The 21,729-nt window shown below is 38.4% G+C and overlaps 1 protein-coding gene across 2 annotated transcripts in view; it reads right to left on the bottom strand.

Annotated features, from left to right (window-relative positions):
- MXRA7 (matrix remodeling associated 7) overlaps positions 1 to 21,729 on the bottom strand; it is a 37,873-nt gene that overhangs the window by 13,157 nt on the left and 2,987 nt on the right. The window contains exons 2-4 of one of the 2 annotated variants that reach the window (XM_036753164.1): positions 10,374 to 10,434; positions 2,242 to 2,338; positions 809 to 888 (exon numbers count right to left, since the gene is read on the bottom strand). In XM_036753164.1, coding sequence (XP_036609059.1) covers positions 855 to 888; positions 2,242 to 2,338; positions 10,374 to 10,434 — 192 coding nt within the window. In that variant the 3' untranslated portion in view covers positions 809 to 854. The remainder of the gene's footprint in view (positions 1 to 808; positions 889 to 2,241; positions 2,339 to 10,373; positions 10,435 to 21,729) is intronic. The other variant, XM_036753163.1, reaches the window with a different exon arrangement.

Genomic DNA, 21,729 nt, shown 5'->3' with positions numbered 1-21,729 from the left:
GTTACCTGGCCATAAAACTGCCTTATTTTCCAAACCTCAATCTACAATAATGTGACTATAGTAGAAAGATCATTTGAGCTCAGCCAGCCTCTTCTGCAATGTTGTTGTCAAGTAAAATGGAGGAATTGCACTAAAAGATCTCAAAGGCTCCTCCGGATGCTAAATCATATGATCTTCTGGTATCTTTAATCCAGTCACTCCTCTTTCTGATCTACAGGAAGAGAGGGACTAATTCTGCCTTATTTCCTTCATCATTTATTTATATTAAAGCCTTGAGGACTAAAATTTGCTTCTGTTGCAATGTACTTTTTCCACGGTACACTGTAGTGGCAATGTTCTTTGTGGTTGCTTTTTAGTAAGATGCAGCTGTCATAGGGATTAAAACTAAAAGCTAACAATACAAAAGGACCATCTCCGCAGGGGTTACAGGTGTGCACACGCATGATGGTGCTCACCAGCATGCATGGTGAAATGACCCATTTGCCTTTCAGATTCTTCTCTTGCTTTCTCTAGGAAACAACAATCCCAGAACAGTCTAGCTCCTCCGTCCAGCTGTCCCATTAAGACTGAATATGGACCTGAGTCATCATGCATCCCATGGACATTCACAGCTGTCAAGGGGATTATGTATTCTGTTTTCGCTTGTGATTCTTGATGCTCATGAATGATGAAATGAGGTTCGGATGGAAGATACAGTTTGTTAATTGGTTATGAAGGAAGTAGGGGAAAACAGACCATGTCAGTTTTGTGTAACACATTCACAGACAATGAATGAAGCACCACTAGTCTAAGAAGTCAGTATCCTTACCAAAAATATTTGGGAGAGTATTTGTGGTGCAGAACTAAGGTACTTGCTACAGGCAAGTGAAGTCAGAGGTCAGCTCAATCCTGTAATATAAAGGGAGTAAACCTGATAAGACCAAAGAGGTGGCATGGTTAAGACCTGAGGGAAAGCAAAGGGCAGTTCGAACTAGCAAAGGTGGCCTAATTGGGGGCTGGGATACTAGGGGCGCTGCTCTCCTGGATGTGTTTGTTATTTTATTCTATGGAGAAACATATGCTGGCAGCAGTTTGAAAGAGGCTAAAGAGTTGAAGGCTACAGTGGACACCTGACACTATGATTATTATTGACAGTGTGTTTTGAAACTTGAAAGGCTGGAGGGGTCAGTGGGTAAGAAGAGCAACCTAACAAACAATAAAAACAGTTACCTAGCTTTGCATTTTTGTAGCAGCGTAATCTTCCACTCCACTTGGACTCTGGAACATCATTTAATGGTTATGATGAATGTGTCTGTGATAGGGAAGGGGTTGGTATCACAGCAAATGCCTGTGGGATGCTAGAGACTCCAGGAAGCTATACAGCTACCACAGATGCTCCCGACTTTACCAAATGAACCCAGGGCACACAGAGGGGCCACCAGTGTAGAGTAACAGCATCTGTACACATGTTGAAAATTTGAGGAGTTTTTACAACAGTCATTTCTCTATGGGTGTCCTGAAAATATTCTCCACAGCTGCCCCGGCAGGACTAAATGAGGGTAAATGAAATAACAAGATGACTCTGAGTATCCAGTGGGTCCTCAGCCAAGGACTGGGACAATAACTGGAATATAATCTGAGCAGCTGCAGCTGCCCTCTGAGTGCCACGGTCCAGAACAAAAGATTACACTTCTAGCACTGGGCAAGAAGGGAGAGGGATTTGTGGAGTAAGGATGGGAAGGAAGGAGCACATTCTGATAATCCGATTTGAGCTAGAAGAATGCTGCACTGCACTGAAGTGATAAATTGGTTTTGTCATGAGCTCCCCATGTAAGTGAACCACTTGGATTTACCTATTCAGAAGCCAACAAGCTTTGGCAGTGGGAGAAATAGGAATGGGCCTAGTTTTCTAATCCCCACCCCGCCCCCCACCCCAGCAGATACTCTCACCTATACTATGAGCTTGGCCCTGTCCTTCAATTCAAAGTGCCTCCTAGCACAATAAAGGAAACTCTTTTTTGCAAAGACGCTCAGAGAATTCTCAGGGATAAATATTATTAGAACTGAAAAGATTAGCTAATAAAAAAGAATCCCTGAAATATAAGAATGGGTAAGTGGGGAAGGAGAATGTTCCAAGGGATTCAGAGATACATCTCCCTCTTGGGTCTTGAGAGAACATGGCAGAAACTTGAAAATACTTAAAACTATATGAAGAGCTGAAAAGGTTCTTTAACACACAGGTAGGGGAGAAGTACAACCTACCTTTGTTCTTCCTCCAACTCTTCTTTGGTCATCATCTTCTTATATTGGTTTCCTCGAAGTTTCCCAGGGCTATATTTAAATGAAAATACCTCCTCTTCTGCAGAAAGGGAGAATGTATATGAGTAGTGACACAAGTTTAAATTCTGGGTCCCTAAACACAAATTTCAAAAAGGGCCCCTTTATTTTTTTTGTCAACTACAAAAAAGGCAGATTTCTACTGAAGAATACCCACCACCTCCTCTTTTAACACATGCAGCCCCCTTCAATGCAGGAGCACTGGATGAAGTACTTCTTCCTATGCATTGGAGACAATGCTAGCTTGAGGTGATACATGTCCTTCTCAATCCTACCATCTGAACATAGTCTGCCATCAGTTCTATACTTTTCCAAATAAAGTTCCAAGATTCCTCACTTCTACAGTGCCCTACATTCTATCCCCAGGTCCACACAAAATTAGAGTTAAAGGATCAATCTGTTTGGAGACAGTCTAGCTATGTGAATTCCAGTTCTCTTTCAAAGCTTCACTGCTGACACCAGAGAGTCAAAGGAACACTTGACAAGTTCCTCATGTCTTCCTGGTGTTAATGGAACATGTCCAACAGTCCACAGACCCTAAGAAACTGTTATGTCAGAGATTCCAAACCGAAAATTTAAGGACAAAGCTTAAAAGGTGTAAGTCAGAGGGGAGTGTCATTAAGTCTTAGCCTCAAACTACTATACCAAGACCACAGTCTAAGTATGGCACCCCATATCCAGAGGCCTTTACTAAATAAAGTGTCATAAACTAACTTAAAATAAGGGAGCAAATACAATAACCATCTTAGGTTAGCACAGTGCCTGGCATATAATAGGCACTTAATAAATATTTACTAATTGATTGATGAAAAACATCCAAAAAATAATGAAAACAGATGAGAAATAGACACGAAGAATATCAGAAAGAAAAATTATATGCAGTGAATGCATAGTAATGAACAGTATGATAAAGACTTAAAAGAATAGGGAAAAGTGTATTGAAAGGTCAGAAATGTAACTGAAAAGGACAAATGTAGGATAGTGACCTTGAAGCTCAACAGTACACAACCCAAGACTATGATAGGAAATTTCCTATTGCATCCTGAGGGAGGGAAGGACTGAATGGCCTCTCATATTTAATTTTTTTACTCTGAACTTACAAAGAGTAACAAGTATAAACATGTACATATACAAAGAACATTTTTTTAACAAGATAGGCAATCGCATATGAGATCAAGAATTTCAGCTACAAAGCTGTGCCTTCCTTTGAACTTCCTTCTGTTCTTTTCTGGGCATTCTTTTAAATGCTTCATTGCTATTCTTTTCTGTCTTTTTCTTTGTTTGATATTGTCTTCACCAAAACCCCACTCCAACACCAGAATTAGTTTGTCTTTCCTACTTTTCATTGTCATCTTTGACTATCTGGTGGGTATGAGGTAGAACTGGAACATTTTTTTAATTTTGATTTTTTTCATTTTGTTTTTTTAATTAATTTATTTTTATTTTTCAACATTCACTTCCATAAGATTTTGAGTTTCAATTTTTCTCCCCCTTCCTCTCCTCCCTCCTCCCCAAGATAGCATGCAATCTGATAAAGACTCTACTTAGGCATTCATAGTAAACATATTTTCACATTATGTAAAGAAGAATTAGAACTAATAGGAGGAACCACGAGAAAGAAAAAAACAAAAGAACAAAAGAAAAGGAGAGCAAATAGTATGCTTCCATCTGCATTCATACTCCAAAGTTCTTTCTCTGGATGTGGAGAACATTTTCCATTGAGTCTTTTGGAGTTGTCCTAGATCCTTGCATTGCTGAGAAGAGCTAAGTTTATCAAAGTCAGTCTTCACACAGTGGGCTGATACACAATGTTCTCCTGGTTCTGCTCATTTCACATAAGTCTTTCCACGTTTTTCTGAAGTCTGCTTGCTCATCATTTCTTATAGAGCAATAGTATTCCATTACATTCATATACCACAACTTGTTCAGCTATTCCCCATTGATGGGCATCCCCTCAGTTTCCGATTATTGGTCACCACAAAAAGAGCTGCTATAAATATTTTTGTACATGTGGGTCCTTTTCCCATTTTTATGATCTCTTTGGGATACAGACCTAGAAGCAGTATTGCTGGGTCAAAAGATATGCAGAGTTTTATAGCCCTTTGGGCATAATTCGAAATTGCTCTCCAGCATGGTTAGATCAGTTCACAACTCCACCAACAATGCATTAGTGTTCCAATTTTCCCACATCTTCTCCAACATTTGTCATTTTCTTGTTTTGTCATGTTAGCCAATCTGATAGATGTGATGTGATACCTCAGAGTTGTTTTGATTTGCATTTCTCTAATCAATAGTGATTTAGAGCATTTTTTCACATGACTATAGTTTTTATTTCTTCATCTGAAAACAGCCTGTTTATATCCTTTGACCATTTATCAATTGGGGAATGACTTGTATTCTTATAAATTTGACTCAGTTCTCTATATATTTTAGAAATAAGGCCTTTATCAGAGACACTGGTTATAAAATTTCTTTCCCAGTTTTCTGCTTCCTTCTTAATCTTGGTTGCTTTGGCTTTGTGCAAAAACTTTTCAATTTAATGTAATCAAAATCAACCGTTTTACATTTTATAATGTTCTCTAGCTCTTGTTGGTCATAAATTCTTCCCTTCTCCATAAACCTGACAGGTAAACTGTTCCTTGCTCTCCCATTTTGCTGACAGTATCAGCCTTTATATCTAAATCATGTACCCATTTTGACTTTATTTTGGTGTACGGTGTAAGATATTGGTCTATGCCTAGTTTCTGCCATACTATTTTCCAGTTTTCCCAGCAGTTTTTGTCAAATAGTGAGTTCTTATCCCAGAAGCTGGGGTCTTGGGGTTTATCAAACAGTAGATTACTATTGTCATTGACTACTATGCCTTGTACCTAACCCTGAGGTAGATCTTCAGAGCTATTTTAATCTGCATTTTTATTTTCAAAGATTTGGAGCATTTTTATATAGTTGTCTACAGCTTGCTCTTTTTTGAGAATTGCATGTTTATATCCTTTGATCACTAATTTAGGAGTAGCCCACGTTTTTATATGTTTACATCAGTCTATATAGAATCAATCTGTTTCTAATTTCCATGAATGTGTAATATACACAGCTCCACTAATCATATTCCCTTCCTGATTTTGCTCTTTTGAGGCTATTACAGAAGCTAAACCTTTGTTCTGGAAACCAACTGTTCTGGAAGTCTTCATCTCTCTGTCACTCCAATGTCAAGAATCCTAATCATGTCTATACCCCATGCCCTAATAATAGAAAAAGTCAAGCCTGTTTTTCCTCTCAGACTGGGGCTTTTCAAGTGTGGCATTTATAAGAAGACAAAGAAATATAAAAAGAAATCCATAAAGCCCCCTGGAGCTTGGGGGTAAAAAGAACCAATTCCAGAAATATATTTGAAGCATGTGGGTTTTTTTCTTACCCTTGACAATAAAACCTGAAGGAGGCTGACCTGCTTCCTCAAAAGTGGTTTCTGAAGTTATGGATTTTTCTGCAGTATATTCTAGAATCTTTAAGGTGAGGAAAAAGTCTGTTATTTAGTATCATTTTGTGCCTTGGAGCAACATTTTTTAAACCTATTTTCTCTTTTCACTATGACATCTCAAGCTAGGATTGAGGGTTTAGTCTGCCTCTCCATAACTAACTCTGTTCTAGGCAGATGTTCAAAGAACAAAAGAGGGAAAAAACAGACCTAAAAAAAAAAAAGACTTTTATTGATGCCTTTTTTTTCCTTTATCTTAGTCATTTCTCAATACTACACATGCACTATGACTTGTAACAAAACAAACCTCTTTGGCAACAAAGGAAAAAACAGTCAAATAAAACCACCACAAAGTGACTGCATCTAATAGCATATGCAACTTTTTGTACTCATAGTCCTCCACCTCTCTATTCAGGATACTTTCATTCAAGAAATTCTGTAAATTGCAGAGTGTAGATTAGCTGAGTGGGTATCCAGAAAACATATGGAGTAATTTCAAATTAAATCAGGATTGATAATCTATAAATATCCATCAATTAATATTTATTAAGTGCCTACTATGTTCCAGTACTAAGTGCTAGAGAAACAAAAAGAGGTAAAAGGGAGTCCCTGACCTCAAGGAGCTCACAATCTAATGGGGGAGATAGCATGTAACATACACAAAGCAAACTAAATACGTGATAAACGGGAAGGTTTCTAATAAAAGATGGGATTTTAGTTGGACCTTAAAAGAAAGCCAGGAAGTCAATATTCAGAGTCGAGGTGGAGAGCCTTCTAGGGAAAGCCAGAAAAAATTCCTGGAGCAGAGAGATGGAGAATGGGTTTTTTGTTTATTATCATCAAAGCCATGAAAAACCCTATAGAATCAAACCATATCAGCAACAGATTTTTCCAGCTCATCCAGTTGTATTTTCAAATAAGCTTAAGGAGTTAATAAAAATGAGAAGGGAACTAACTGACCTTATATTATGGGTGCAGTGTAGACCACTTGCTTAGGGTGGCAGTGAGTCACATTTCAGATCTGTGCTGACTCATGGAATTATGAATCCACAGCTTTGGAATTCATCTTGTGTGACAATTTTACAAATGAGGAAACTGAGGCTTAAAAAAGACCAATTATTTGCCTGAGATCATGCAACTAATAATGGCAACCCTCAGATTGAAACCTAGTCCTCTGACTCCAAATCTTTCCAGTATGTACCATGCTGCCTCTAGCTCCCCAATTTTGAGTCAGATATCATCGATCCTTGCAAAGGCCTTTAATTTAATCAAGCACAGTATAATAAGTGACACATAAACATAACCAATCCTGCCAGATCATGTAGTTTCAATGACAAGAGGCCTCCACAGACCATCAAATGAACTTTCTCTTCCAGCTTCATTTAAAATCAGGGGAGATATTTGGGTAAGCTATATCAGTGACATAAATCAATTATCTACCTGGGCTTAGCTGAATACAAAAGAGGAGCTGTGGGGCCCCACTGATACTCTCTTCTGACAGCTAAAACCATAAACTTCCCTTATATTCACTCTGCCATGTCAAACTTCATAGGAGGAAGACTCATGAGACTCGAACGTTTAATTGGGACAGTTCAGATAAAGACTGAGAAAACAAAACATCCATCAGGAGGTGTGTCTGAGGATAATTTGAGCTGTATGGCGGTGTGCTTATAAATGTTCAGTGACTGGATCTCCAGAAAAAAAATTCTCATGACACATTTTTAAGTTTAATCTGCATTATCAACATATTCTTAAGTCTAGACAATTGACAAAACCGGGGCCTGATTTGTAGAGTCTGCTGATTTCTGAGGTGTAAATGGTCACAGTGAAAATTCAACAACTGACTCTAAAGAAAGAGTTCTAAATACAGAGAGAGAGAGTGAGAGAGAGAGAGAGAGAGAGAGAGAGAGAGGGAGAGAGAGATATTCCAACCAGTCTAGAGGGACTGATTAAGAATTATATTGGCTTTATTTCTTTTTTCGATCCCTCAAGGCACTGAACAGCATCCTGATATTTCCCTTCCTGCAGGCTTTGGTTTATAAGAAGTAACAGATTCCAGAGACCACAGCCTCTGAATTTTCCTTTAGCTCACAGGCCCAGCAGGGAAAATGAACAACTCTGAAAGCAAGCATTCTCCAGTGGGAGTGCCCAAGTCCCTTCCTTATTTCCTCTTGTAACCACTCAAGCTGCATAAGTCCTGGGCCTTCTTCAGTGATTTGTATTTATAGAAAGTGACAGCCTTGCCCTAGACCCCCGGGACTGAGGGACTGTGTTATCCCAGCTCTGCACTGAACACAGATGCCTCGGTTATTGCATTCCTGAAGCCTTCTATTTTTATTGCAGCTGCCAGTTGCAAATTTAAAGTTACAGCAACATTATTTCTATGGTTTTGAATTAAGGAAAGAGGCCTGAATTCATAGCGCCTATCAACAACCCAATGCAGCCAGACTGCCCTTCACTGATGTTAGGATTAAGTTTTATGGTTTTCCTCTACCTCTCCCTGGATTCTTCTCCTAAGAGTTAAGACCCACAGGCTAAAGAGAAGATTGATAAACTACTCAGAAAAGAGCAATTTCCTCCCCTGCGGTCTTAAGTTCTGAAATAACCATTAAAAGTAGTTTTAAAAAGACTGTTCAAGAAATGTTCATAGAGGAGAAATCTTTAATTTAATTCATAAAACAAGGGGAAATAAGTCAGCAAGCAAGCATTAAGCCCCTGGTATGTGCCAGGCACAGCGTCTGGGAAACACAAAGATAAAAGTGAAAGTCCCCGTTTTGAAGGGACTACAATGGGAGAGAGAGATGGGGAGAGATACAAGATATGCATATATAGGTATGAAGAAAACCAATACGAGGTAATTTGGGGGTAAGGCACTGTGGTTTGTCCTGCAATCTGGAAGAGGACCAATGACATCATGAGGGTCATGTCTTGGCTTGTGTGTGAAATGGATTTAAGTGAGGTTCTATGACAAGATCTGCACAACTTGGCAGTAAGAGCCAAAATTAAAATAGATTAAACTTTGAGCCACTGATAGGCTAGACTAAGACAGACGGAGGACGGTTGTTCGGTGCCAGTCATGTGACAAACAGGAAAGAGTGCACTGTGGCAACCCTACATTTTTCCTGAGGCCTCCAGAAATCCTTTGGCGGGCCTCAAGTGGCCCAGTGAGCCACATGTTGTGCAGGCCTGCTCTATGAGCTGAGGGGAGCAGGAAAGGCTTCATGCAGAAGGTTAATTCTAAAATGAAGGGTGAGGATTCAAACAGCCAGTGCAAAGGCATGGAATGATGAAACAATAATAAGGCCAGTTTGGATGGACTGTTGTGTCCCTGAAGGGGGGATTAATGTGAGTAATAAGGCCAGAAAGATAAGTTGGGGACAGGTTGTGAAGGGCTTTCAAAGTCAAAGAGAAGAGTGTATATATTTGATCCCAAAGGTAAGAGTCACTATTTGTTAAGTAGGATAACGACTGCTTAAGGAAAATCATATCAACAGCTATATGGTGAACAGACTAGGACTAAAGGGATTGAGTGACGAAGGTGGAGTTAGGAGAGCCGATCTTTAACGTTCTACAGAGATTACATCCTGGGGCAAGGACTCATATTACAGATTGGTAAAAATGGAGGTAAAAAGTACAGGGTAGGTGGATGCTGTTGCATGATGAGGAAAAGCAGGAAGATGTAGTGAACTGCCAAGATGCTGGTTAAGCAAATGCACTGCCTCAGTATTCTGAAGCTTATAGCAGAACTGTATTTCTTGGCCCTTCTCTACAATTCCCATCCAATACATGTTCCCCCAGCTCCTCCCACTTAAAGCAGTAACACCTCAAATGTCAGCAGCTGCAATACCCTCTATATTATAGTAAATAAATACTCCACTGCTGAATTTTGCAGCCTCTAAAGAATGTACACCCCTTGAGAGGACAAGCTGTTTCACTATCTTTGTATTATCAGTAGCTGGCCAAGTACCTGGCACATAGTAGGTGCTTAATAAATGCTTGTGGACTGTTTCTATTCCAATGAGCTTCCCAAGGCAAGGAGTAGAAGAGCAGAGCTGTATGACTTTGTAGCTTTTTTTTTTAGGTTAAAATTGTAGATAACTTTGTTGTGAAGTACAAAGAGTATTGGGTTTGGAATCAGTGGTGGTTGTTGTTGAGTTGTTTCTGACTCTTCACAACACTATTTGGGGTTTTCTTGGCAAGGATACTGGAGTGGTTTGCCACTTTCTTCTCCAGCTCACTTTACAGATGAGGAAACTGAGGCAAACTAAGTGACTTGTTCAGGGACACACAGCCAGTATGTGTCCGAGGCTAGATTTAAATTCGCAAAGATGAGTCTTCCTGACTCCAGGCCTACCATTCTATCCTCTTCACCACCTAGCTACCCTTGGAAACAGTGGATCTGGATTCAAATCTCATCCTGATGCTTTTTTTTTTTTCTGTGTGTGTGACCTTGGGCAAGTCATATAACCTCAGGATTCCTCAATTCCTTATATGTCAAAGGAGATTGACCAAGATTATCACTAAGATTCCTTCTGGCTCTCAATCTGGTTATTATAGGAAGTCTTTCCCACTTTCTACTACTCACCATCTTCTTCTAGTTCAGCTAGTAGTGGCATCGTCTTACTGTCAGAGTTTGGCTCTTCATCCTGAAAGGCAAGGAGAGGGATTAGAGCAGAGAACCTTGTGTTTCAGTAACTAAGATAGGTATAATCATAGATAGTGTGCTAGTCTTGGAGTCAGGAAAAGCTCATCTCAAAATCTGCCTCTTTCCCATGCTGAGCTATCACCAGCAAACAACTTATTTTAGCTCTCTGAACCTCAGTTTCCTCATCTGTAAAATGGTTATAGCAATGCCTAGATTAAATACTTCAAGGATTTGTTGTGAGGATCAAATGACATACGGATGTAAAACAATTTGAAAATTTTAAAGCAATTTACAAATCAAGGCTTCCCCAGACTGACTCGATACTCAACATTTCAGCCCCCTCAGCTGCCTTTCTACTGACTGCAGGGACAGAAGAAGCTGGAGCAACAAACTCCTCCAAAAGTCTTCCTTCAGAGAGGGCTCAGAGCTTGGGAGGTAACTCTTCGTTTTTCATCAGCAGCTCTGCTTGGTTTCCAGGAACTTTATGCCCCAGCAAAGCGACCCCTTTCCAGCTTCCTTTGGTTCAGTTTCTCCCACATTAGACTATAAACTGCTTAAGGGCAGGGACTGTCTTTTTCTCATCTGTATACTCAGTGCTTAGCACAGAGCTTGACTCCTAGTAGGTGCTTAATAAATGTTTATTGACTACTGACAAATGTTGGTTATTATTGTGATTGTTATTAAATTCATTACTATTATTAAACTCATTATTATTGTAATTATTATTAAACTAATTCTCATCTTTTTCAATGGAGTTCAGACAGAAATGGTCTTGGGACAAATAACTCTCTGCAATTATATTTAATATTCCCTTGCAGAGGTGGATAAAATAACTACTTTCTGTAGTTGAATGAAAGTATTAGAATGTGATCTCTGCAATGCTGCCGAAAGCATCCTTGGATTAAAATAGGACATCAGGGAACGATGCGCACCTCATTTTGTTCCCACATGATTTTTATCTACTTTGCTAAATCTCTATATTGTGAAAGCCTTTTGTTCCCAGTAGCTTGGAGATTATAAGTACTTGGCACTGGCACAGCTTTTTTAAAACGTTGAGCTTAAATTTTTATGATAAATGCTATCTTTGGGTGATTCAATCTGTGAAAATGGGGTAGAAACTTATCGGCTGGGTTCTCCAAGATCTATTCAGTTCTGCCTTCGTAGAATGAGGACTGTTTGCTGTCAGTTCATGCAAGATAGCAAGCTTTTGATGTTTTGCACTGTCTACTCTTTCCTTGTACAATCTACCCTGATCACTAAATCTGCACTTGTTAAAGATAGCCATTTTTATGGTTCTGAAGTACCATCATAAATCCCTATTTTTGACAAAGCACTCCTCATGACTTAGTCATTTGCTTGATAACATTATAGGCTGGGTTCCTGCGGATGCTGCTCATTCTTGTACCTTAACTATTTCATAGCCTTCACCTGAAGGTAGACTACGTTACGTCCCATTCTCATTTGTATCATTACTAAAATTCTTGAATAGCCAGCCAAATCAAACCCGACTCCCCGATGGCTGGCACTCAGGACAGCTTCTATGCCCACTGAGGTCTGAAAGTAGCGACTAGGAAAATTAGGGAATCAATATTTCAGTATTATTATAAAGAATTCTACTGCTTCAAATGAAAACATTCCAGATCTATTATTGATCCTAGCATCAATTAACTGTCATATGCCTATGTCTTCAAACTTCAAACAGAACAATGCCATCTGTACTCCATACTACCTGGGACTGTTTTGAGGATAAAACAAAGCAATATGCATTGGCTAAATTAGTACATTATAGTAATTTATTATTACAATAGTTATCTCTTGTGAGCCTGATAACAGATTGTGAACTCCTTAGAGAAAGAATTGGTATCTTGTTTGATTCTGGAATTACTAGCACAGTACTATGCGTGTATGCTATGTTTGCTGAGTTGAATGATACATTATATCAACTTACCTGACTGCTCCTCAGTCTCCTTTGCAGACATACTATCTCTGTTATGCCCTTTAACTGTGAATGTAGCACCAGGTTCTGTCCTGGGCCACATTCTCTCTTCTCTATGTGCCCTGTCTTGATGAACTCATCAGTTCCCAGGGGCCTGAGTTTCATATGTATGCAGATAACCCGCAGATCTACATAAATCTATTTCCTAGTCTTTCTGCTGAGTTCCAGCCCCGCATCACCAACTGCCATCTCAAACTCAACTGCCAAAAACAAAACTACTGTTTTCCTCTAAATCTTGCCCTCCACCAAACTTTCCTATTTCTTTTGAGGATACCACCATTCTTCCACTGGTATTATCCTCAACTCCTCCTTCCCTCACCCCAGATCTTGTTGCTAACTCCACAACATGTGTTACCTTTCTTAACTCACTCGGCTTCCCCCTTATTTCAGGCCCTCGTGCCCTTACCTGGACTATCTACAATGACTTTCTACTTTTTCTCCCTGCCTCAAGTTTCTCCCATCTCCAATTCATCATAATCAAGCTTGTCAAAATGATTTTCCAAAAGTACAGATCCGACCCTGTCATTGAACTACGGTGGTTAGTGCCTCCAGGATAAAACATATACCTCTCTGGCTTTTAACGTCCTTCGCGATCTGACCCTAACCTATGTTTTTGGACTATTATATGTCACTTTTCTTCTTACATTTTACGATGCAGCCAAAGTGACCTTCTCTTCCTCAAACACAATACTCTATCCACTTATCTCTGTGCTAATACACTGGTCTTACTCCATTTCTGGAATGCAGCCTCCTCTCATCTCTACTTCAAAGAATCCCTTGTTCAAACACCATGTTCTACAGTTTACACAGAAGGATTCTTAAGTTCACAGTGTGTGAACTTGTTTTTTAAAATACCCTTCTAACTACTTCCATTCAAATAAATTTCTTTTATAATCCTATCTATGTATTTTGATTTATACATTTGAAAGCTTTATTCTGTGAAGGGGTCCATAGGCTTTATCAAAGTGAGAAAGGAATCCATGACTCAGAATAGCTTAGGAACCTCTGTTCTACATAGAGCCTTTCCTGATTATGCTTCCTCTTATCCCTGCATTTATTCTATATATACCTATACATTTACATGATTCTACATTCTGGTCCCCAATGATCAGTCATGTAGGCTCTTTAAAAGCAGATGTTGTTTCTTTCTCTCTTTTTTTTTTTTTTTCATTTTTCTATCCTCGGTGCCTAGCACAGTGTCTGGCACATAACAGGCTTACAAAAAAAAAAAACTTACTAAATACTTGTTAATTGATGGATCATATTACTTTTTGTGTTTATTCTTATTAGAATGGTGATCAGTACAGGTCTTCTAGGACTAGAAACAACATCAGAGTCTCAATTTTGAAGTCAAAACATCTTATAGCCATGCTGGTCTGTTGCTGACAATTCTAAAATAATTTGAAGACAAAGGGACAGAGTTATTATGGCTACATTCTGTTGGTAAGAAGTAATCTCCAGAAAACCAGGGTTCTCACTTGGGGTGTGACTACTTATATGATTAGTATCTACTTAGGCTCCACCTTTGCACTCCTAGTAGAAGAATGCAGAAGAAGAGGTTGACAATGTGAAAGCAAAACACTGGGATCTGAGATTTATGGACTATTGAAATTAAGTAATGCAAAAGGCTTGGCTAAAATCTACTAGGCCTTTACATTTAAAAGTTAATGTGCAAATGCTCATATATACTCTAAGATATCAGAAGACATTAACATTTTATTACATAACTAGACAAAATTAAGTCTGAGGCTTAGTTTCACAAAACTACTGTTGTTTGTGGTTGCTTTTTTGTTGTTTATTTTTGTGATCTGCAATAACTTTATCTTATCCTAAAAGTCTCTGAAGCTGTATGAGTCTGAATGCATGGTATAACATCCTGAGTTTATTTCTGATTTGTTTTCTTTTTTTATGTCTGATAAACACTCTTCTTAAGTTACAACTTTAATGCAAACCCTACAGTGTGAAGTAATTCCTAGGACTTTTTTGAACTTCCTGGAGGAGTTCCCAAAAGTGTATTTAAAATTCAGGCTTCTTGCGTCAATGAAGTCCACTTTTCTTTTTTGATTCTGTTTTGCACAACAAAAGCAAAAAGGAGCAAGTTAAGAACATGACTCATATTGCTTTTGAGAATAATGTCCTGAATATAAAATAACAATTAGTTTTTTTGCCTCCTTATTTTTATATGAAAGTATAGGTTGTACCTGATATTTTAAAGAGTTGTTTTTGATAACCGTTTTTGGTTTATATCTGCCAGAAGTTGCTCAAGTCTGTACCTGACCAAATTTGTATATTTTGGACTTGTTGGAAACAATATTTATTTAAGTTAAGAGAATGTATCGCTATACTAGGATATTGAGATTAGCACTTGAAGTCAGTTAAGTTTTCCTCTATAATAGAACATTGAGAGTAGTCTGACTTTCTTCAGGAAGAGCCAGTGAATATTTCCTCGTTTGAATTCAGTTTTCCCATAGCAGTAAGAGGTATTTTTGCTTCCCCAATTTTCCAATCTATCACAAATAAGTATAGCATATAAGCTAGCAATAATATGGTGCTTCAAGCTTTGCGAAGCACTGTGCCTAGGCTATCTCATTCACAAAAACCCCATGAGGTAGGTGCTATTATTACATCCATTTTGTAGATGAGGAAATTGAGGCAGATGTTAAATGACTTGGGGCAGCTACGTGGTGGCAGTGAGTAGAGCACCGGCCCTGGAGTCAGGAGCATCTAAGTTCAAATGTGACCTCAAACACTTGACACACTAGCTGTGCGACCTTGGGCAAGTCACTTAACCCCCACTGCCCTGCCCTTCCCACTCCAAAAAAAAAAAAAAAAAAAAGAAGCAGTTAAATGACTTGTTGAGAGTCACACAGTGGTAGTCACACAGCTAGTAAAGTATCTGAGGTAAAACTTGAACTCAGGTCTTACTCTTTTACCTACCAAGCCACCTAGAATGAATTGGGTTGGGAATTAGGTAGTTTCCAGGAGTTTTTCACCCCAGTGTAATAATCGAGAGTATACATCTTGATGATAAAAAATAGTCAGCATCTATGTAGCACTTTAAGATCTGGAACTTCACGATATCATTTCATTTGATTCTCACAACAATCTTGAGGGGTAGGTACTATTAAATCCCCATTTTACAGGTGAGGAAATTTAGGCAGACAGAAGTTAAAGGACTTGCCCAGAGTCACACAGTTCATGGGTATATATGTTCATACGTCCGAGATTTAGATCCAGGTCATCCTGACTCTCGGTCCAGTGCTCTACCCACTACGCCGCACTGCACCACCCAGGTGTGTATTTTGATAAGGGTTGGGAATGTTCAGTAGAGGAATAAGTATGTTCTCCCTGAAACCCCACCTTTGATTCTCCTTCTCTTAAGCAGTATAAACCTGTTGACTGGGTCATCCGCCAAAACTCAAAGTGATGCTGTTGTGAACAGTGTGTTAGAGAACAGGGAGCATTATTAGCATTACCATTGACATGAAAGTTAGGGAATATTTCCTTTTTCCTATTTAGTTAACTTTAAGAGAAATGGATCCCTGGTGTAGCCCCTAAGTGTTCCTCTTTCTTTTCCCAGCAATGAACTGTGTGGTAGGCAACCCAGTATAGCAACAATCTGGCTAGCAGCTACTGTGGCCGTGTAAAACCAACAACAACCAGCATACAGGAGGCTGGAGGCTGCTAACACAGGTTCTTTGATCTGCTTTACTAAGGAAAGCAACGTTAAGGGGTTAACAATCTTACTTTAATCACACATACCAATATCATTCACTTGGTTCAGGGGGAAAAGCCAGCAACCCGAACTTCAGAGCAAATACAAACGAATTACAAACATACACAATATAAACAGACCACACCACAATCATAGTTACCAGGAAAGCATCAACATCTGGGTTTATAAGCTGAGGCTCTTAAAATGGCTGCCCAGAGTCCCACACCACTCTTCCTGTGACTGAGAGCCCGACAGAATGCTAACCTTTGAGCTTTTATACTCTGTTCAGGGTTCAAAGGATTCACACCTAATCATCAAAGGGTGTGAGCCTGGGGCTTTACACTTATTTAGCAAAAGGGTGTGTGCCTAGAGCTTTGTACCTAGTAAGACTTAATCAAAGACACTTAATTAATTTAGTATTCTAAAGCAGTAAAAAAAAAAAGGTCCCCCTTAATTACTAATACACCCAGGCAACATAAGTGGCTTCTGACCACTTGACTTTTTGTGTGCAAGATGATAAGAACTGGTAAGTAAAATGGCTACCATAATTTTCAGAAAAATATTCTAGTATGATTTATGTTCAGCAGGTACCTATTGATCACAGGATATGCAAAGATTTATAACTGCGTAAAGTTCTCTCATGTATCATCATCTAAACAGTAGCCAGAAAACACAAAGTACCTTTGACTTAAATAAAAGTATTCTTTTTTGGGAAAATTTAAGTGAGTACCAGTTCTAAAGTACTTGTACCTTTAAAGTACTTAAGTACTGGTTCTAAAGCCCAGGATGATCACTGGCATGAGGAAATCTCCAAAAGACAACCTTTTGTAGTTTAAAAAAAAAAAAAACAACTCACAACAAAATTAAAAGATCAACTAAAGACCTTAAAATACTGACATTCAGTCTTATATTAATAATAATTACTTGTACAGTCATCTTTGAAATGACAGTTCTGTGTGACCAGTATATATTTTATTTCAGAAAATTTGTACTTTGTGGTTTCTGTATTTGTACCTGGCAAGAACGAAAATTGTATATGTGCTCTGGACAAAGACTTTGAATGCTATGATTTTAAGTGCTTAGGTTATAATTTCCAATTTGAACATAGTCTTGAGATTAAATAATAAATAATAACAATCAGCCTAAATCTGTGGGTCTCCAGGATAGATGTACAAACAGTTGGAATGGAAAAGTTACTGAAGACTCTAAGTTTCAGAGGATTACATTTTGTCATTAAAAATTCAGTCCTCTCGAAAAATACATGTTTCCTCTGAAAAACTGTCTAAATATTTAAGATATATACTCTGATATATTATGTCTAATTCTGATAAAATACAAAAAACACTGAAAAAATTAAACATTTTATCTGTTTTTAATTCTGAGAAGTTTTTGTGAAAAAGAAAATATTTTATGATTTGAAGCCTGAAAATAATTGAAATTAAAAATATTCTATCTATATGTATAGATAGGGATTTCTGAATATTTGCTGGTCCTCTATTTAATGATTTTTTAAAATGTTTTTCGTATTTTAAAGTTCCAAATGACGAAAACAACTTTATTGATATAAATGTGTATGTAGATGTGGGTGTATATGACATTTGTATATCTGCAGATGAGTTTGTCATGGCTTCCCTCTATATACAGAAGCTAAAGATATCAGAGGCTTTTTCCTCTCCACTATTCCCCAAATGAGAGGATGATAATTCTATAGTAGCTCATTTGATATTTCCTTTTCTGAATTAAAACATGGTTGTAAATATACAGCAGATACTTGGGAAGCTTTTAGACTTATAAAATCCAGAGCCTATGCCTGAAACTAGGTATGATTCCCTGCCAGAAAGCTGTTTGCATTATGATTTGAAATGCAAATTATGATAAATTTGTGATGTATTTTCATGTAATCTTCATGCTGTTTAAAATAGCAACTTTCTTCACAATTTTCAAACTAAAATTCCACAATGTCATTTAAAAAATGTTTTTGTAATTTTTCATTTGTATTATTGATGCTTGATTTGGAGTGCATAATAGAAGAGGGTATGATATGTTACATGCCAGAGATGAGAGTTGGAAATTAAGAGAGAGAAGGAAAATTGAGCTGAAAGATAATATAAAGATAATGGATAGAAAAGATAAAATTTATTGAGTATTATGTAATATGCATGGTGGTGAGGCATCATAGGTAGAAAGTCAGTCTTTAAGTTTAGGAAGACAGGGAGTCTCTTCTCTGATATCCTGACTGTGTGACCCTGGGCAAGGTACTTAACGCAATGCCCTGAGTGGACGTCATTTGTAGAGGGAGTTTCTTTACTAAGGAGTGACCAATGAAATCACAGGGCCAGTCACTTTGCATATACTACAAAAGCAAGCAATTCCAGTACTTGTTAGTATTAATGACACTTGTCCTTGCTTTAACTGTAAGCATTGGAATTTGCTGTGTGAAGTGAAATCTCTTTTGACGGTAAATTTATTAATTTATTGCATATATTCTAATTTTAATCCTGGAAAATAATTGTTTATTCTGATGAATCCATAAACCCATTATGTTAAGGGAGGATGTTAGCAAATCTGGAATATTAAGAAGCTTTACAAGCAGTTCTACGTAGTTAATTTGAATTGCTATCATACCCTGGAAATGATACGAAATTTCAATGTACAAACTGACCACCTTCCTCCTTTCCAAGTTATCAGATCTTTATCCAGAATTCAAAAATACTTTGAAAATTTTAATTTTAATTTTAGAAGGTTGGTCTATAACTTTTGGACCCAGACCTGATGAAGCAATGTTTTTCTTTTTTCAGATTATAATGTTCGATTTGTAACATTGCCTGGAGTACTGGCAAAGCCTTCTGTTTGGACTTCCCACCTCAATTCTCTCCCTACGGGAGAACATCCTCCACTATGCTGTCAAGTTCAAATTCCTAAAGAGGTCTGACCATATCACCCTCCATTCAGTAAACTCCAGTGTCTTCCTGTTACTTCCAGGATCAAAATAAAATCCTCTGTTTAGTTTTTTTTTTTTGGAGGCAATTAGGGTTAAGTGACTTGCCCAGGTTCACACAGCTAGTAAGTGTCTGAGGCCAAAGCTGAACTCAGGTGCACTTCACCATCTAGCTGCCCCTACTGTTTAGCTTCCAAAATCCTTCATAACCTAGCCAGGCTTCTTACACTTTACTCCCTTCCACACATACTTTGGGATCCAGTGACACTGGCCTCCCTACTGTTCCTCAAGGAAAACACTCAATCTTCCAACTCCAGGCATTTTTACTGGCGGTACCATTATGCCTGGAATTCTCTCCCTCCTCATTTATCTCCTGGCTTCCTTCTAGTCTCAGCTAAAATCTCACCCTCTACAAGAAGCCTTTCTTGATCACCCTTACTGCCTTCCCTCTGTGTTTATCACCAGATTATCATGTATAGAGCCTGTTTGTACGCAGTTGATTATACATTGTCTCCACTGAAAGGTTAAGTGACTTGGGTGACCCAGACATTATGTGTCAGAGGCAATAACTGAACACAGGTCTTTCTCTTTTCAAGACTGGTTCTATATCTATACTACACCACCCTGCCTATCTCTAGCTTAGACAATTCACCTAGCAAAGGAGGAGGCTGAGGGCACAGTCCTGGTGGTTTCCAAAAATCCTAGAACTCATTTCTTGCTATCATTTCTTTCTGATTCCAAGAAGCCTATAATATAGGCTGTTCAAGGTTGTCATTGTTTCAAGTCTTGGGCAGGATTAAGCAGACAGATGGGGAGCATGACTCATCTTTGAATGAGTCCAAGTGTTTTGCGAAGACATAAGCCTTGCTCATTGCCAGTCTCAAATCAGCCTTATGGTCAGTATTCCAGGATCCAAGTTGCTGGCATCAAAGGTTAAATCTGTTTGCCAAATGGCAATTTCTATCTGTGCCTGGTAAATAAAATTTTCACAATTTGGTAGATCTTTAAGATCTGAAGTGATAGCCCAGGTGTGTCTTCCCATTTCTGCTATGATGCTTTAAATTTATTCTGATACAACGTTTATTCATGTACCTTCGAATATGTGTAGATATGTAATTGAGATCATTTGCGCCAAGAGCTTTTTCTTTTCCTTATGGACCATTATGACTCAGTAGGATTAAATTTTGAATCAGGGGATATTGTAGAGGCCCAGTGGATAGAGGGGCAGCCCTGGAATCAGGACCACTTGAGTTCAAATCCAACCACATAGCCATGTGATGCTGGGCAAGTCACTTAACCCTGTTTGCCTCAGTTTGCTCATCTATATAACAAGCTAGAGAAGGAAATGGCAAACTACTCCAGTATCTTTGCCAAGAAAACCCCCAAAAGGAGCACAAAGAGTCTGCTGTCACTGAAAACGACTAAACAATACAACAGTAGAGGGTTCTAAACTCTTATTCAGATCCACAGTGGATAGAGCAATGGGCCAGAGTTAGGAAGATGAGTTCAAATCCAACCTCAGACACTTATTAGCTATGTGACCCTGGACAACTCACTTAACCTGTTTGCCTCAGTTTCTTTAACTGTAAAATGGGTACCTATCCTGGAGGGTTGTTGTGAGAATCAAATGAGATAATATTTGTAAAATGATTACCACAGTGCCTGGCCATATCAATGCTGATTTCCTTCCCCTTCTCCAGAGATTAATAATGGACAAATTCTGCTTGGCAATTCCCCTCTGCAAAATGTCAAATAGAATAACTGCCATCTCAAAGAGAACACAGAGGTCAGGAGTACCTAGTTTACTGCAAAACAAAACAGTACAATAACTCTTTCCCCACCTTTTAACTATATTAGGTACTCAGAAAAAAAGAAACTTTTAGAACAGGCAGTGAACATTTTTCAGCAAAATCTGCATGAGACATGTATACTTAATAAAACGAATAAGGTCATACTCCCACAAAACAATAAGCATAAAAGTTATTCCTTATCCCCATCTTCAGAAATAGAAGAGAGAAAAGCATCCTGAGTCAGTTCAGGCTCTACCCCTGCACAAAACTAGTCATATGAGGGCACTTTCAGACAGTTATCATATGAAAAATAAATGGGCCTGTGCAGGAAAGCTCTTTTTTTTATTTTTTAATGCTGAGGCTATCTCTTTTGCACTAAATTCCTAAAACACCTGATCTCTCCTTAGCTTAATGGCAGACTAAAATGAGGCCAACAAATAGTCGCCTATAATAATGCTAACTGAACTGCCCAATCTGAGGAGTCCTGGCGCATACCAGGGCTGGCCCTTCAGACACTCAATCAAAAAAAAAAAGTCTTCTCCCATTCCTCAGCTTTCTTAGCCTAAAGATGGGATCTAAGACATGGGGCGGGGGAAGGAATTATATATTTTTCCTTCCAGCTGCTCTGTTGCAACAATGGACATAATGGACATTCTAGAGACAATACTCAACATGTCATATTAACTATTTATAACACCCCGGCATCTCTCCTTTATACACAAAGGAGAATTGAGCAAGGACAAGATAGAACAAATAAACTCTGGACCAATACATTGTTACCCTTGGCTGTACAGTACGGCTCATGAGTAATACAGCCTTTAAGGGTTCAAAAGGTAAAAATTTCCAACCAAAAGATC

This window comes from Trichosurus vulpecula, chromosome 4, assembly GCF_011100635.1.
Source record: "Trichosurus vulpecula isolate mTriVul1 chromosome 4, mTriVul1.pri, whole genome shotgun sequence".
Taxonomy (NCBI): Eukaryota; Metazoa; Chordata; class Mammalia; order Diprotodontia; family Phalangeridae; genus Trichosurus; species Trichosurus vulpecula.
Note: the sequence above shows the minus strand (reverse complement) of the source record. Positions and strands in the feature narration are given on the sequence as shown.